The sequence below is a fragment of the Muntiacus reevesi genome, chromosome 3, assembly GCF_963930625.1.
Source record: "Muntiacus reevesi chromosome 3, mMunRee1.1, whole genome shotgun sequence".
Lineage (NCBI taxonomy): Eukaryota > Metazoa > Chordata > Mammalia > Artiodactyla > Cervidae > Muntiacus > Muntiacus reevesi.
The window spans coordinates 158,097,432-158,114,906 of NC_089251.1; the positions used below are offsets into that span (position 1 = coordinate 158,097,432).

A 17,475-nucleotide genomic window follows, 5' to 3' on the forward strand; every position below is an offset into this window, starting at 1 on the left:
GCATGTCTTCAGTTCTCACAGGAAGCTTTATTAATGGGGAAGAAGTGCTAACTCTCCTGTTATCAGGAATATTTCTCTCTGCCTTGGTCCTCTGTATTGCTCATCCACTCAAGTCCTAGCTTTCAGAAATAAGAATCTTTCCTCCCTTTTTGCTCACATGGTGTCATCCTTGCTGAGTACGTCTGCAGAGGGAAATCGCAGGGTTGATAGACACCAATCATTACTTGGTATTGTTCAAACCATCAGCAATCAACCAACCGAAGCTGGGGTGAAAGTTCAGGCTGTGACATCACTGGTGTGGAGGCGTGAACAGGTTCACTTTTTTTTTTTTTTTTTTTTTTATTTATTTATTTTTTTTAATTTTATTTTATTAGTTGGAGGCCAATTACTTCACAACATTTCAGTGGGTTTTGTCATACATTGACACGAATCAGCCATTGAGTTACACGTATTCCCCATCCCGATCCCCCCTCCCACCTCCCTCTCCACCCAACTCCTCTGGGTCCTCCCAGTGCACCAGGCCCGAGCACTCGTCTCATGCATCCCACCTGGGCTAGTGATCTGATTCACCATAGATAATATACATGCTGTTCTTTTGAGAACAGGTTCACTTTTAAAGGCATACAGACAAGTAAGCTTAATCTCTCCCTGGTCACCGGACACAGAGTTTGAGGCCTAGAAGGCACACTGGGAGCCTTGCAAGGCGTCCCCACCTTCCTGTGCCACCAGCCTCCAGGCCGCCGCCTTGTCTGTGGGCTGGACACCTCCCCAGCCACAGGGGTGCTGCGGCATCTCGTGCACTGAGCTCACTATTATGGGAACGATGGAACACCGAGGATGCTTGTCTGTGACATGTGTCCCCTTTCTTCAGAGGTTCGAGGTGGGTCTACTGAGAATCACTGATTGCTCACATGTCTCTCTTTTTACAGCCAAGAAAGCAACATTCAGAGACAATATGAATGAACCTGCCCACGGTGACGGGTCTCTTTACAGATGAGCCTGAGAACCCAGTGGGCCTGACACCCGGTCTAACGTACCCTATTTATCATTCTGAAAAGTGGAAAACTTTCAATGAAGTTAGCAACGCAACATAACCATAAGGCAGCATTTATTCCACACGAGTCCGGAGTGTCTTAAAATCAAGCACATAGACGTTTCCGAGGAGAGGTGTGGCTGAGACACTGGGCGGAACGGCCCCCGTGGTTGGCTCTGACCCGTGGGGGGAGTCTCACGCTCTGCATGGCCACACTCCTCTCCCTGGTGCCTCCTTCCACGTGTCCCGTCTCCTATCACGAGTACCCCGCGTCCTCAGCCCGCCTCTCTGCTTCCCCAGGGACCGTCCCGGAGGAGCAGCTGCAGACCTGCGGGGCCAGCGACTGCCTGATGGCCGCGGCGTCCACCAACAGCACGCGGCGGCCCTCCCAGGACCTCATCTACACGCTCATGGGCATCTACACGGGTACGTGCCGGCCCCAGGAACCCGGGCAAAGCAAGACGAATGCCTTCCCGGGCCAAAAGGCCCGCCTTCCCAGGGTACGGATGACCCTAGCTTATCTGCACACGCCCCTCAGAATGCGTTCAGCTGCGGGTGCCCGGGGCTCTTCCCACATGAGACCCGGGGCAGCAGCCTCTGCGGTCGGAGGTCTCGCGTGGTGATGGAACCAGCCCTGCGTCTGCACCTCCAGCCCACGGGCATCACACGTGCTTACTGAAATTCTAGTTGACGTAAGTAAGATGACTCTTCCGAGGTCACAGCCGGCACGGTCCAAGTGCTCAGTGGCCACTCGGGACTGTGGCCACCCTGTTGGTGGCATCGAGGTGGCCCAAGGCCTTGGTGCATCGGATATTTGTAGGGCTTCCCTCGTGGCTCAGACGGCAGTGAATCTGCCTGCAATGTGGGAGACCCAGGCTCAATCCCTGGGCCAGGAAGATCCGCTGGAGGAGGGCATGGCAACCCACTCCAGTATTCTTGCCTGGAGAATGCCATGGACAGAGGAGCCTGGTGGGCTACAGTCCATCGGGTCGCACAGAGTCAGACACGACTGAGTGAATGCCACACTTCACGTTTCAACTACACCTGGTTGGATCTGGAAGTCCCAAATCTCGCGCTGATCACCTTTTTCTGAAGCATACACTTGAATGACTTCTGAGAGTCTGGGGCTGGGCGGGCGTCTCCCACTGCCCACACTTGGGTGTCTGTGCAGCCTCATGGCTCCCACTGCTGGTCACAGGACAGCAGATGGTGCCGAACACTGGAAGTTTGTGAAAAGACGGCTGCCCAAGGGGAGTGAGTCCCTGTGGTGGCTCTTATCCTTGTTCGGCCGCTCAGTCGTGTCCGACTCCTTGCAACCCCACAGGCTGCAGCACACCAGGCTTCCCTGTCCTTCTTCATCTCCTGGAGTTTACTCACACTCATGTCCATTGAGTCAGTGATGCCATCCAACCATCTCATCCTCTGTCGTCCCCTTCTCCTCCTGCCTTCAGTCTTTCCCAGCATCAGGGTCTTTTCCAATGAGCCACTTCTTTGCATCAGGTGGCCAGAGTGTTGGAGCTTCAGCTTCAGCATCAGTCCTTCCAATGAGTATTCAGGGTTGATTTCCTTTACGATGGACTGGTTTGATCTGTTATCTTTAAGATGCTTATTTGAATGAAAAATTTCTAAATGACTCCACTACTTTGGGCATACCTTTAGATTAGGTTTTTGTTTTTTTGGTGTCCATTTGAAAAAAATTTAAGGATATTCTTTATCATTCTGGAATTCTGGAATCTGTGAAGGCCTTGGATTGTATCCTTAATGACCAGGAGTCTGATAAGAGTCAGATTTTATGGGGCTGAGTGCAGACGCTACTGGGAATCAAAGGTCGGGAGGCTGTGGGCACAGTCGGCTTGTTTCCATGGAGAGATCAGCTACCACCAACACTCTGGTCTGTTTCAAAGTCACTTCCACATCAGAGGTGCTCAGGGGGCCGTTTACGCTGGCAAACCAGAGTGAGCACTAGATGTGGGGCCCAGAAACCAGGCAGATGAGGTCCTGGCTGTCGGTGATCTTAGAGGCCAGATGTGCATTCAGCTAACCAAAATTTGAGAGGATGAGTGTTTTGAACAAAGTTGTCAGTTGAGAAGTAGCTACATCTCTTTGGGAAATTGGGTTCTAGGGCAGCTCTGATGGGGAGGTGGTACCCCAGTCGGGTATTGAAGGATGAGTAGGAGTTTACCAGCAGAGAAGGAGAGATGAGTGGGCCCTGAAGGCAGAGAAGGCCCAGAGGGAGCCAGTGGGGCTGGAGGCCAGAGGGCGAGGTGGGGAGCCCGTGTGTGTGTGCGGGGCCCCTGCAGCCCCGCACGGCAGCCTGTCCCCTCCCTATCCTTCCAGGGTGCGGCTTTCTGGCGGTCCTGCTCATAGCCGTGTTTCTGGAACCTATAAAAGATGCTGGGCCGGAAGGTGACAGCGAGAAGCGGGTGACCCCTTTCTGGTCCACTTTGCTGTCGACGTTTAAGCTGCTCCGAGACAAGCGCCTGCGTCTCCTGATCCTGCTGCCGATGCTCAGCGGGTTCGAGCAAGCCTTCCTGTCGGGCGACTACACGCGGGTAAGAGAGGGGCTGGCTGACGGGCGGCTCGGGGCTCCCCGGGGCTGCACTCCACCGTTCCAGCCTCAGGGGAGCTGCCCGTGGGTCTGGACTTGAGCTCACCTGGCCTGGGACCTTCCCGGGGACACCTCTCGCTTGAGACGTGTCTCCAGGTAAAGGACCAAAGGTGCTCGGGAGTCATCGCAGGGACTCTTTGCCTGCATCTCACCCGGTGTCCTTGTCTTAGAGAACAGAGAAAACACTGAAATCTACAAATAGCACTGAAATTGCTTATCACCTAGCTTTTAAAGATTTTTTATTCTACATTAAAGTCTAGTTGATTTTCAGTGTTGTATTACCCTTAGGTGTACAGCGGGGTGGTTCAGTTATACATATATATGTATACATTCTCTCTCAAATTCTTTTCCCATTTAGGTTATTACAGAATATTGAGCAGAGTGCCCTGTGCTATATAGTAGGTCCTTGTTGTTTACCCGCTTTAAATATAGCAGAGTGTACATGTTCACCCCAAACTCCCTAACTGTCCCTTCCCTCCATTCTACCCCTGCTCGTTACCATAAGTTAGTTCTCTAAGCCTCTGAGTTTGTTTCTGTTTTGTAAATGACTTCATTTGCATCATTTATCATATGATATTTGTCTTTCTCTGGCCAACTTTACATAGTATGATAATCTCTGGTCACCTCCATGTTGCTGCAAATGACATCATTTCATCCTTTTTATGGTTGAGTAGTATTCCATTGTACCTATGTACCACATCTTTATCCATCCATCTGTGGATGGACATCTAGGCTGCCTCCATGTCTTGGCTACTGTAGACAGTGCTGCAATGAACGTTAGGGTGCGTGTATCCTCTGAGGCCATGTTCTTCTCTGAATATCTGCCCAGGAGTGGGATTGCAAGATCATAAGCTAGCTCTATTTTTAGTTTCTTAAGAAGTCTCCATACTGTTCTGCACAGGAGCTGTACTAATTTATACTCCCTCTTACAGTGTCAGAAGGATTCCCTTCTCTCCACACGCTCTCCAGCATTTATTGTTTGTAGACTTTTTGATGACGGCCATTCTGACTGGTGTGAGGGGGTACCTCAAGGTAGTTTTGATTTGCATTTTCTAGTAATTAGAGATGTTGAGCATCTTTTCACGTGCCTCTTGCTCCTCTGTATGTTCTCCCTGGAGAAAAGTCCATTTGGGCCCTTACCTAGTGCTTGAATAATGAGTTACAGTCTAGAAACGGACGTGGCTCAGCGCAGTTGAGGCCCTGATCTGCTACTCAGATGCTCTTTCCCTGGCTGTCCACGGGCCCCCTGCACTGTCTGCCCACTCTGTGCCTTCTTCAGGGGTCCTTCTTTCGGCGTGGCTGGAGAGGAGCCCGTGTCTGGCTGGCCATCTTTATCGAGGGTCTCTCCCCGAGCCCGTCTCCGGAGCCTCTGCCCAGGTGGGGTTCTGTCCTGCAGAGCCCTGTGGGATGCTGTGGGAGGGATGTCACAGACAGGGACGGTAGAGAGAAGGTTTCTGCCTAGAAGGTGTGGGAGAGGAGCTGGGTGTTGGAGGGGCTGCAGACAGCCAGGGCCAAGGCTGGACCCTCAGGGCTGTGTCGAGAGGCACGCCCCCGGGGACCAGCACTCTTCCTCCAGGGAACTTCCACTCCAGCCCCCCCCACAGCTCCTTCCCAGGAGGGGCTGCCAGACTGGCAGGAAAAAAGGCAGGGCACGGATGTGAGTTGCAGACAAACCGCAAACTCCCCGGGTGTACGGCCCTGCATACTTGGGCACCCGGGGCTGCCCGTGGCCCGTGCTCTGAGGACTGCCCCGTTGGAGTCCTGGAGTTTCCAAGAACAGTGGGGATGACGCACAGTCCCTGGGTCTGGATGTGGCCACTCCGCTTGGACTTGGCAGGGACCGCCGCCCGTGAGCTCAGGCAGGGCCTGCACCATCCGGGAGCCAGGGGCCTCCTGAGGTGTCTGTCCTGATTCTGTGGGCGTGAGAGCTGCAGCCCTTGAGCCCTGGTTCCCCGGGGGCCCCTCCGCCCCCCACCTCCCGGCTCTGGGGCAGGAGGTCTTTCTGTTCTTCTCATCTCTATGGAGATTCCCTCCCTGTTCCTTCCATCTTCTTTTTTTATTAAGACCTTATTTTTTAGAGCAGTTTTAGGTTCACAGCAAAACTGATCAGAAATTAGAGATTTCCCGTACCACCCCACCCCGACCCCACCGGGCCACGGCCTCCCCCACTGTCTACAGTCCGTTTGTCCGCCTGTCACCCCTGGCACACCCACACGGACACATTCTCATCACCCTGCGTCCTGCGTCTCCCCGGGGGCTCGCTCTTGGTGTGTGTGTTCTCAGGTTTGGACGCAGGCGTGATGACACGAATGCATCATGACGGTATCATTCAGGGCAGCTTCCGGGCCCTAAAGCCGCCCGAGCCCCCCCGCTCACCCCCAGCTCTGTCCTCAGCCAGCTTCCCACAGGCCCGAGGGGCACGGCCCGCTGCAGCAGGAAGACTTCAGACTCTGAACAGCAGTGCAGCACAGCTGCGCTGCAGGGACACGGGGAGAAGGTCCGTGCAGACGGCCCCCTCTCAGCTCTCCCTCAGAAGGGCCGCCAACACTGCCTCCGCCTGAGAACGGAAGGCCCGGACAAGCTTTCAGGCCAGCTCAGCAGGCCAGCGGTCACACAGCAGACGGCGTCTTAGCACAGCCTGGATTCTCTGACTCGGAAGAGCCCCCGGAGCGCGGAGGCTCCCACGCGGGGCCCCCGGGCGGGGCGAGGCCGGCGTGGGTGACCTCCGCTCTCTCCCGCAGTCCTACGCCACCTGCGCCCTGGGGATCCAGTTCGTGGGCTACGTGATGATCTGCTTCGGGGCCGTCGACTCCCTGTGCTCCATGCTCTTCGGGAGGCTGGCCCGGCACACCGGCAGGATCGCGCTCTTCGCGCTGGGTAGGCGGGTGCTGGGTGCGGCCCATCGGGCTGGGGGTTGGGGTGAGGACGGGGGGGTCGCTGGAGGCACAGAGCGGGCGGGGGTCAGGCGGGAGGCAGGGAGCCTCCCAGAAGGAGGAGATCTCGGTTCACACGCCGGATGCAGCTGGCTGTCTAAACACGCAGTCCCTTCTGCTTCCCCTGGGGGACCAGGGAACAGCAGACACAAGGTGACAGTGAGAAGTGAGGGTGTTCACGGAGACAGCTGGAGTCATTCGTTTTATATTGAGGAACAGAGATGCCTAGTAAGTTGCCCAAGGTCACAGAGCTCTGGGAAACCCTGGAGGGTCCCAGGCTGCTCTGTCCCCTCCTTCGGGGGCATCACAGGGTCTGCAGACTCACGAAGCCGAGACCTCGGCCGTGAGCACAAAGCCGGGAGGAGCGAGGAGGCCCTGCCCCCAGCCCCTGCCTCCCCGTCCTGTTTGGAAGGCCCAGCTCCAGGCTGGGTGGCCCTTTTCCCCTCCCTCCCCATGCCCCCCACTCAGTGAGAAGCAGGGGTCCCACCATTCTCCCTGAAAGAAGCCCAGTCTCTCCCCCCTGAACCCCCTCAATCTGGGGCCTCCTCTGCCCAGCAAGAGGACACTTTGGCCTAAGACGCAGAGGAGTGTCGCCCCAAGGCCCCCCGCCCTTGCCCCTGTGGAGGCCACAGCCAGGCAGACTCCCGCACCTGCGGGGGTGACCCCCGGCAGCGCCAGCCTGTAAGGGTGTCAAAGGCGCGGGAGAAAGCATGCGGCAGTAGTCTAGGGAGCAGGATTCGGAGGCTCGGCCGGCAGCTCCGAGGGTCTGAGAGGAGCCCCTCGCCCCTCTGCCCCCAGGGGCCGTGACCCAGCTGGCCTGCATCATCGCCCTCCTGCTGTGGAAGCCACACCCCAGCCAGCTGCCCGTGTTCTTCGTGTTCCCCGGCCTCTGGGGCATGGCCGACGCGGTCTGGCAGACACAGAACAACGGTGAGTGCCTGGCGCACGGCCGGCCCGCTCAGGGGGCCCCAGCTTGGCCAGCCGCGGAGGGCGCAGGGCCCCTGAGGGAGATGGGGAGACGCGCGTCAAGGAGCAGGGGCCGGAGGGCGGGCCCCACTTCCTCCTGCGGACTTGGATCCGCGATGCCTGGGATAAAAGGCAACAGAGCGCGCATCTGTCCTTGCTTACGCGACCATCCCGTCGTGGGTCCCCCCGGAAGAGCTCCTCTGGGCAGAGCGATGTCCTGCCCGTGGTGTCTGGGCAGAAGGGCTTCTGCCTGCGCTCGGTTGAGGCGGGGGTGGGGGGTGGGGAGCCAAAGCTTACAGGTTACCTTGGCAACATCCCTCGGTGGGTGGGGAGAACTGAGCTAGGGGTTGGGAGGGGTCAGTCGCGGCCTCATCCTGGGGCCATGCCTGAGTGGCGAGTGGCGTCCAGTCTGATTGTCCTCTGGGCAGCGGGGAGCCTGGGGGAGGCCGGGAGGGAGCACCCCGCAGCCGGGGGTGGGGCTTGTAAACAGGAGACTATCCTGCTCATCGCTCTGGGGCTGGGTGTCCAGGATGAAGGCACGCGGATCCAGGGCCTGGAGGGCCCGCCTCCTGGCTCATAAACATCTCACTGAGTCTTCGGGATGGACGTAGGGGCGAGGGGGGCATCGGGCGTCCCCTTCACAAGGGCACTCTCACGCCGAGGGCTCCCCCACAACCTCACCGCTCCCGGAGACCACCTCCCAACATCGTCCCCTGGGGGTTTCAGCCTCTGTGTTTAGGGGGAACCGTGAGGGCAGGCTGGCTGCAGTGCTGACGTGAAGGGCGGCGGCTGGCCCGACCTGGGGCCGACCTGCCTGGAGAAGGGGCCGGGTTCACTCAGCACCCGCAGAAGCAGCAGCAGGGGTTTACAGCTGGGGACGGGGTAGGGTGAGCTGCTGCCGCAACGCAGGGGACATGGGGCTGTGCAGGGGTTGGCCGCGCAGGGGACGTGGGGCTGTGCAGGGCTTTGCCGCGCAGAGGGACGTGGTGAGAAGGGGCTGAGCGGTGGAGCTGCTGGACGCAGGGAGGAAAGGAGGCCACGACAGGCCAGGACCTGGCGGTCCCGGGCCGGGCCGGACATCAGGACCCCCAGGGCTGGAGGCGGCCGGCAAGCCCGCAGACAGCAGGGCTGGAGGCGTCCGCTGAAGGGTTTGGCTTGGGCTTGAACAGGACAGAGGACCCCGATCAGGGGGACCCAGCCCTGAAAGGGGTTGTCTTGGGCGTGTGTAGCAGTAATGTTATTGTTCAGTCGTTCAATCATGTTCAACTCTTTGCGACCCCATGGACTGCAGCACACCAGGCCTCCCTGTCCCTCACCATCTCCCAGAGTTTGCCCAAGTTTATGTTCATTGAATCAGTGATGCCATCCAATCATGTCATCCTCTTCTGCCCTCTTCTCCTCCTGCCTTCAATCTTTCCCAGCATCAGGGTCTTTTCCAGTGAGCCAGCTCTTCACATCAGATGCACAAAGTATTGGAGCTTCAGCTTCAGTCCTTCCAATCAACATTCAGGGTTGATTTCCTTTAGGATGGACTGGTTGGATCTCCTTGCAGTCCAAGGGACTCTCAAGAGTCTTCTCCAAAACCGCAGTTCAAAAGCATCAATTCTTCAGCGCTCAGGTTTCTTTATGGTTCAGCTCTCACATCCATACATGACTACTGGAAAAACCATAGCTTTGACTAGATGGACCTTTGTTGGCAAAGTGATGTCTCTTCTTTTTAACATGCTGTCTAGTTTTGTCATAGCTTTTCTTCCAAGAAGCAAGCATCTTCTAATTTCATGGCTACAGTCACCATCTGCAGTGATTTTGGAGTCCAAGAAGAGAAAATCTGATTATTAATTTTCGATGCAGAGTGAAGGGCTGTGAGGAGAGGAGAAGGGGCATGGGAAGCAGAGGACAGCTGAGAGGCAGGGAGGGTGCCCAAGGAGGGCGTGTGGGGTCAGGGGGACTGAGGGGCACCCAGGCTGGGAGGGGAGGGGTCCCCTTTCTTTGGAAAATGTGGGAAGGCAGTCGGCATGAAGGACACGAAGACTATCACTCTGGGGAAAGGAGTTAAGTTCAGGCCTGAGAGTCCTGGCTTCCTGGAGGAGCCACAGCCAGGGACGCCCTAACGTGACAGAGGGCATTGGCTGTGGCCGGCAGGTTAATCCCGTGAGGACTCGCTCATGACGTAGCCCAGAGGGTGGCATCACCCCCACGGCACCTCACCCAGCAGCAGTGAGGCGCCTGCAGAGGTCTGGGCTGGAGCAGCGAGGGACTCAGGAGGGCAGCGTCTCCCAGGACCCACCGACGGCCCTGGCTGGGGGCGGGAGTGTCGAGGCCCCAGGAGGTGAGCCGTCTCTGTGGCCGACAAGCCACCCATGGGTGGGCCGGGGTCCCAGGGGTGGATCCAGCTCAGAAGGGAGCTTCTTCCCTTGGAAACGCCACCCACCATCCAGCCCTCGTCAGGGAAGCACCTGGGACTGGAAAGTGGGTCATGCCCAGCCACAAACAAGCCAGCAGTCGCCATTTCCAGGGACGGGGGCCTGGCTGCGGTCCCTGCACCCAGGGACGTCACACACGGGGCCTCGGCGTCCCAGGACAGCCCTCCTTAGCACCTGAGTCGTGGCTGGCCTGTGAAACAGCGGAGGAACATCCCCGAGCAAACCCGATGCCGTTGGAATCAAGGGGTTTGGGTTTCACAGTCTTTCTGCTGCCTCCACGACGCAGGAGGCGCTCCTGGACTTCTGAGCCAGGGGACAGAGCTGTGCTTGGCTTAGCGCCACAGACTGCTGTGTTTGGAACAAAGGGCAGCTGGTGGAAGCGGTGACAGATTAGCTGCAGGTGGGGCTGTTGTTCAACAGAGGAAATGCCTGAGTCAGTAGAAGAGACAAACAGCAACCACGCTCGCTTTTCTCGTCTGGACTGTAAGCCAGTGAGAGGTCCCGACAGCCCCGGCAGGACTCTTAGGCGCTTCAGCCAGCGATCATCCGGAGATAGCGTCTCCACGTCCCCGTGGAGGGGCGAGGGACCCCCACTGTTTACACCCCAGTGCTTCTGCCAATTTGCTCTCTGATTAACTGACTTCCCTGAGTTCAGCGAGTTTTTTGAAGTGTTAACACTTAAAAGTCAGGTCAGGGCCTGGGACGCACAGCCGTGCACAGCGTACAACAATCCCCAGGTGTTCGGAAGGCTCGCGGTAAACCTGCTTGGTTTTCTCTCTCCCTGAGGCATGGGAGTAATTGCTCCAAGTCTCCCTTCCTTTCCACGGACAGGAGAGACCGTCAGGCCAAGCTTTCTCAGGTTGAGCAGCTACACGAAGTCCGGTGAAAGACTTGGGTGAAGTCCTTCTTGAATAAGAATACCAATTTAAAGTGAACTATTTCTGTCTTTTTGTTCAAATTAAAAGTAAGGGTTTTTTTGAGTAAAAATCAGTTCTTGGAGGGAAACTGTTCTTCCCGTCTGTGATTTGTGACCTTCTTAGCCATCTTGACCAGGAGGGCTGTGCTGACAACAGAGCTCCCTGCGGGCTGGCGCCACCTCCCTGCGGTGTGGCCCATCCACACTGTCTCTGTGTTTTCAAAAACCGCACATTTTGTGTAGCTCTTGCCGCCAACCAAGACCAGCTCTCTCACTTCTGCCGTTTCAGTAGCAAGTTGGATTTCTAATGCTATTCTCCCTGAATGTGTCTGTTAAGAAAATACAGGAGTCAGGTACATTCCTAGTTAATGAGACGGAATACAATTGCGTACAGCGTAACCCTGCTTTGCAGTCACCACTTCTCAAAGGAAAAGCTGATTGCTACCACAGGGTGGGACCATCCCAGCCCCTCCTTCCTGGGGCAGAATCCTGCCTCTCCCTGCTCCGGGTTCCCTCTGGGCTCCGGGGAGCCCTCCCCCCTCTGGAGCCATTCATCTTGGCTGCTCTCTGCTTGTCCACCCTGGCAGTACTGTTGCCACGGCAACACTTGCACGCCAGTGCCTGAATCTGAGACGACTCGGAAAGTCTGGCCTTGAAATACCCTTTGCCTCATCAGCCACCGAAGGGGCTGTCTTCAGGCTGATAAATTCAGAAAATCTGTCCTCTCTTACATGCCCGGTTCACGAATCTTGTCGTTTCCAACCAAACAAGACTTGTCCTCGTCCCGGCCTCTGAGCAGGGGAGTCCGCATCCGGTCACTTTCACCTGGTGCCTTGCCCAGGTCGGACGGCGAGCAGGCTTTTCTTCTTTTTGTTTTATAATAATCCTAGATCGTCAGAAAAGTTACCGGTAGAGTGCAGAATTCCCACATACTGTCCACTCTGTTTCCTTAATGCGAACATCTTACAAACCTGTGGTACATTTGTCAAAACCGAGGGATTAACACTGGGAAATAATGGAGCTTCAGATTTTATTCCATTTTCCCAGCTTTCCCCCCTTCTCTATGTGCTCCAAGACCCCAAGCAGGCAGCCACGTTACATGCAGCCGCCGCGTCTGCTTTTTGGTCTGTGCCAGCCTCTCTGCTCTGCTTTGATGCCCGTGGCCCTTTTGGAGAATACAGGTCAGGGGTTGTGTAGACTGCCCCTTAATTCAGGCTCGTCTGATGTCTCCTCATCACTGGGCTGGTTTCAGGGAGGAAGACCCAGCGTGCAGGGCCTTTATCGTCGCGTTGAGCGGGGGGACAGCACGCGGCTGGCCCACCCGTGGACCCTGCAGAGGGGGCCCCTCGGCCTCATCTACTCAGGTCCCGGCTCCCAGCCTTGCTTTCCTGACCTGCGAGGCACAGGGCGGGTCACGGCCCCTCCGGAGGTCGCTCTCATCCATTCTGTTTCTAGTCCACGTGATGGTGCTTCTCTGCGAGCGGCCCGCTCACCGGACTGGCTACCGTCCACACTGTGAAACCCTTCTGATTTCCAGACAGGGAGGTTCTGGGGTGGATACCTGGGCCTCGGGGAAGCGGCAGCCTTCTCCGCCGGAATCACAGCCGCGTTTCCGCCTCTGCCCGCAGCTCTCTTCGGGGTTCTGTTTGAGAAGAACAAGGAGGCCGCCTTTGCCAACTACCGCCTCTGGGAAGCCCTGGGCTTCGTCATCGCCTTCGGATACAGCACGTTCCTATGCGTCAGCACCAAGCTGTATGTCCTCCTGGGCGTCCTGGGCGCCGCCACGGCCGCCTACGGGGCCGTCGAGTACCTGGAGTCCAGGAAGGCGGGCCGGCCGCTGGCCGCAGCGCGGACAAAACCCGCCGAGGAGGGGGCGGCACAGACGAAGCTGTGACCCGACAAGCCCGCGGTGGGAGGACCCGGGGCGGCCCCAGAGCCGGTGAGCGTTACCCGGAGACGCCTCGGGGCCTGCAGTTGATTCTTTACGGCCGCTTCAACGCGGTTTCCCTTTTACGTGACGTTTTTTCTATCTTATCAGATTCTTCAGTCCACCGTCTCATCAGTGGAGATGCAGAGTGTAGGTGGAGGAATCAGTTCATTTCAGACACAAAAGAGAGAAACTCAGGATACCACCAGCCGCCAGGGACTTGCCTAGGGTCACGGGTCAATAGCCTAGGCTTGTTTGGGGGCTGTCGTTAAGAACTCGAAAGTCGCTGAAAAGACGCAGCCCAACGCCAGCACTTTCCAGATGGGCGAACTGACGCCCTGGCAAGTCAGTGACTGCCTCCCAGAGTCAGTGAGGGACAAAGCCGGACAAGGCTCTCTGTGTCTTAAAGCTTATAGGGTATGAGTTTCTAAATAAATGCAGTTATTTTATGGACCTAACTCTTGTCCAAATACTTTACTCCTCCCACCTGGATCACACACACAAACGTCATCACATTGGCTTGTCAGAGGCCATTGATGACAACAGACGCAAGTTACTTCCAACGGGACTTGACACGTGGGGCTGATAACACATGAACCCGGACGCGGGCCCGCCTGTCTCCTGGCCTCTGCCTGCCTCTCTGGCAGGTACGTCCGTCCTGCTCCTTCCTCCTCGTCTGACGCCTGGTAATGCAGGCACGGGCATTCTCTGAGCCCAGCTGTCTTTTGGAGACACCCCACCCCGGAACCTCTCAGACAGGGCTCCCCGTGTCTCCTTTTTTCTCCTTTCAGCCCAGCTTGCCTCCTCCCCCGCCTCGGTCCCTGCTCTTCTCCAGGTTTCTCTCCACACATCCTGTGGCCGTGTGCCTGCCTGCCCTCCTCCAGCCCTGAAGCAAACCTGTCTGGCAGGCCCTGTGACCCTCCCAAGGCTGAGTTTCCGAGGTGTGTCCTTCCACCTTCCAGGGGGCTGCCCGGCCCCTCTCCAAGGCACTGTGGCCTCTAGAGCTTTGCTCATGGGCCTCCTCGACCTTGAGCACCTCCCTACCCTCAACACAGATCCCGCGGGCTTGTCTGGGCTGTGGCCGTGGCCGCGGGTCGCACACTTCCTGACGCTGGCTTTTGTGTGCGCCCCCTTCTCAGTACTGTGGCTGGCAGTGCTTGGTCCTCCTGGGCTTGGGTGCTGGAGCTGCGGACACTCTGTCCGCAGAGACCCAGTGGACTCGCAGAAACGCGCGAACGTGGGCAGAGGGGCCTGGCTGGAAACATCAGACCACAGCTGCCTCTTCTCCTGACTCCAGGCTGAGCAGCCACGGGAGGGCCCTGCATCCCCGTGAGGTCTGGAGTCAGAGGCCAAGGCACCCCAGGCTCTGGCGGAAGGCTGAGCTCCTTGCTCTGTTTGCGGCTGTTGCTGCTGGAGGGAAAATGTGCAGGAGCCCCAGCCCCTCGGGCGATGGGGGGGCTTCGGGTCCAGGGCGATGGGGGTGAGGGCCCAGGCTGGGCAGCCATCTGAGGAGTGGCCGCCGGGGCCGCCGAAGAATCCCACCGAACGGCACGCTCCCGCCTGCTGGCCAGCTGCTCCTGGAAGGTGGCCTGTGGCACTCAGGCCTTTTCTTTCCTGCTCATCCTCTGAACTTGGCCTGCACCCTTCAACCTGGGTGTATGTTCGGGTACCTTGATGCACAGAGACAGAACAGGGCTCTTGCTTCCTCCTGGGCCCCGGGCTGGGGCGGGGGGTGAGTGGGGGTCCCTGGGTCATGCCATTGTTGCTCTGGGAAGGTTGAATGGTAGCAGAAAGTAAGGGACTTAATATTGAGCATAGTACTCTATTTGCAAAATGGAAATGTTCCTCCTTCATAAGGAATCATTGAGACAAGATGTTATTCAAAGGGAAAAAGCAGAGGAGAGATAAATTAGGAGTTTGAGAATAACACATACACCCTGTTACAGATAAAGTAAAACAACATATACAAACTATTACATATAAAGTAGAAGAACAACAAGGACCTACTGTAAAGCACAGGGAAATATACTCAATATTTGAAAATAACCTATAAAGGAAAGAATCTGAAAAAGAATAAAAATATATATATAATGCTTAGAATTTTTTTGAAAAAACACTGTGGGTTATAAAACACTATAAAGCACTATATGGACTTCCCAGGTGGCTCAGCCGTAAAGAACCCGCCTGCCAACGCAGAAGATGCAGGAGATGCTGGTTCAGTCCCTGGGTCGGAAAGATCCCCTGGAGGAGGGCAGGGCAACCCACTCCAGTATTCTAGCCTGGAGAACCCCATGGACAGAGGAGCCTGGCGGGCTACAGTCCATGGGTCACAAAGAGTGGACACAATTTGAGTGACTGAGCACACACACCAAGTACTGTACGCAGTGAGATAGGAATGAACCTCAGACTAAGGTTAAAGGCAGTGGTTTCGTCCAGCTCTAAACCTCAGTGGGGCTGTTATGAGCCTCGATTAGACTGGATCCAACAACTGTAAGTCTGTTATCCACCTCCCAGGGCTCAGGAACAAAGGCACAATTTTACTACTTGCTCAGAGTTACTCACTAGGAAAAGATTTTCAAAAGTAAAATGTACGAATGTAATGTCACAATGTATGGTTAAACATTTCCTAAAAATTAAATGTGTATCTGAAATAAAATGGTAAGTGTAGAAGTGAAGTCACAAGCACATAATAAGAGAAAGTGTGTGTGGCAATAATCCAGGCTCGTGGGTGCAGGAGTCCCCATCATCGTCTAAAACAAGCCCTGAGTTTACTGGCAGCCCGGTAAGAAGAGAGAGCACAGACAACCTCACGGTCACTGTCTGATGGAAGGGGGCTGCCAGTCTAGAAGAGAATAGTCCTCTAGGTGACGTGTAAACGAGCACCCGAGTGGGTCACGGGTGAGGCACACAGGCGAGCCAGCGGACACCGCCCCTGACCGACGGCCAGATGTCCTCTGCTGGTCGTGGAGACAGTGACCGCTCTGGCATCCCGCCGGACGGGCTTTCTGCGGACGGGCCGGGGGCCCCAGGAAGCCAGGAGGGCGGCCTTCAGTGAGAGTGGCCCGTCACGTCACACCCCACCCTCCAGGAGCCTGGAAACTCCTACTCGAGTCGAAGCGCTGGGCCTCGGGAGACCCTCACCCTCACCCTGACCCCAGCCAGGTTTACGTAGTCAGTGAGTGAGGCGCGCTACCCAGTTTACTAGTCAGAGAGGATGACAAAATAAATCACCTGGAATGAGAGGGTTAAAAAGGACTCAGGGATTTGGCAGTCTCTTCTAGTTTCACATCCAAATCAGAAACGGAGATTTTTTTTTTCCCTCCTGAGCCCCCTTCCAGGCCGTCACGCTTCTCCACGTCTCTGAGCTCCCCGCCACCAGCCTCCTCCAAACAGGCTCTCAGAACCCCCCTCCCAAGTCACACAATCCTTTCCAGGCCTCCCCCCGCCCCATAATCTGACTTCATCTCCCATCTCCCTGCTCCTTTAATCGCCTCCCTTCCAGTTCCTGGGCCCAGGCTTCCTGGTTTTCTTTTTCAAATACCGGACTAAAAGTCTGACACATTCATCTACCTGCAAAATCTGTCTCCATGGCTTCATCTCAGCTCACGGGCAGGTCTCTGCCCATCCATCTGCAGGGAGGCAACGTTTGCGGACGGAACAGACAGGACACGTTCACAGGAGGTGCTGCGTCTACTGCCTCCAGACGCCTGGCCAAGCATCTGGGGGACCCAGCTGTTGGGGGAGAGCCTTGTTGGCCGCAGGGCAGTCCCTCATCCCGGGGACACGGTGGGCCCTCCACAGGGCTGTCACCACTGCCGCGCTGAGTCCGTGACCAGTTACGAGGCTTCCTCATCCCGTCCTTACGGCTGGGGGGGAACAATGGGTTTATCTCTCCTGATCTCTGACCCAGGGGCCCAGCCTGGAGTGGAGCCTGGGCATCCGCATTTTGGAAAGCTCCCCAGTGTTGGACCGTGTGGCTGGGTTTTAAAGTCATGTCATATCTCTGCTCTTGCAGCAGCTCGCTCACTTAGCTGGCTAACAGCATAAAAAGTACAATTTCTGAAAAGAATTGCTGGGAGTAAGCATCACCGCTTGTCGTTGTCATTGCAGCTCATGACAAGTGACATCGTGGAATCCCAGTGCCCCCTGGACGCCATGAAAGAACACGGCAATAGTAGCAGCTCCACTGACGTTTAGCCAAACAGCCGAGTGAGGGGCCCATCACCGTCGGCACCGCTCTGCCCAGAGCTCCCGGGGGAGACACCTCGGCCTTCGCTGTCCTCGCGTTTCCTGGTGGCGGCTCAGCCAGGCCCTCCACGGTCCACTGGCCCTTTCCCTGCCCTGGACCCGCCGCACCCCTCAGCCCCCAGCACCCCCTCCAGGGGCCTGGCCTCCCCTGCAGGCCTCTGCCCCCCAACGCCTGCAGACAGCGCCTGTGACCGCCCAGGACTCTGGGCCCAGCTCCCGGCAGTCACTCACCCGCCCCTGGACAGGCCTCTGTCTCCAGCATCATCTCCCATGGGGAGCACCCCCCACCCGCCACGCACCCGCCGGCTGCCCCGGCCTAGCCCACACTCACCGCCGCCTCCGTCAGGCACCGGCCCCGTTGGCCTCGCTTCGGGGAAGTCTTCCAGCCCCGCGCTGTCTGTGGCCTCTGGTGGCTCCTGAC

The 17,475-nt window shown here is 56.9% G+C and overlaps 1 protein-coding gene across 4 annotated transcripts in view; it reads left to right on the forward strand.

The window, feature by feature from the left end:
- UNC93A (unc-93 homolog A) overlaps positions 1-17,194 on the forward strand; it is a 30,916-nt gene extending 13,722 nt beyond the window's left edge. For 2 of the 4 annotated variants that reach the window (XM_065927717.1, XM_065927720.1), the window contains 5 exons: positions 1,334-1,459; positions 3,371-3,585; positions 6,383-6,518; positions 7,373-7,504; positions 12,508-13,220. In XM_065927717.1, the coding sequence (XP_065783789.1) occupies positions 1,334-1,459; positions 3,371-3,585; positions 6,383-6,518; positions 7,373-7,504; positions 12,508-12,773 (875 nt within the window). In that variant the 3' untranslated portion in view covers positions 12,774-13,220. Of the gene's footprint in view, positions 1-1,333; positions 1,460-3,370; positions 3,586-6,382; positions 6,519-7,372; positions 7,505-12,507; positions 13,221-16,916 lie in introns of those variants that run through there. The other 2 variants (XM_065927718.1, XM_065927721.1) reach the window with 2 other exon arrangements.
- The last annotated feature ends 281 nt before the right edge of the window (positions 17,195-17,475 follow it).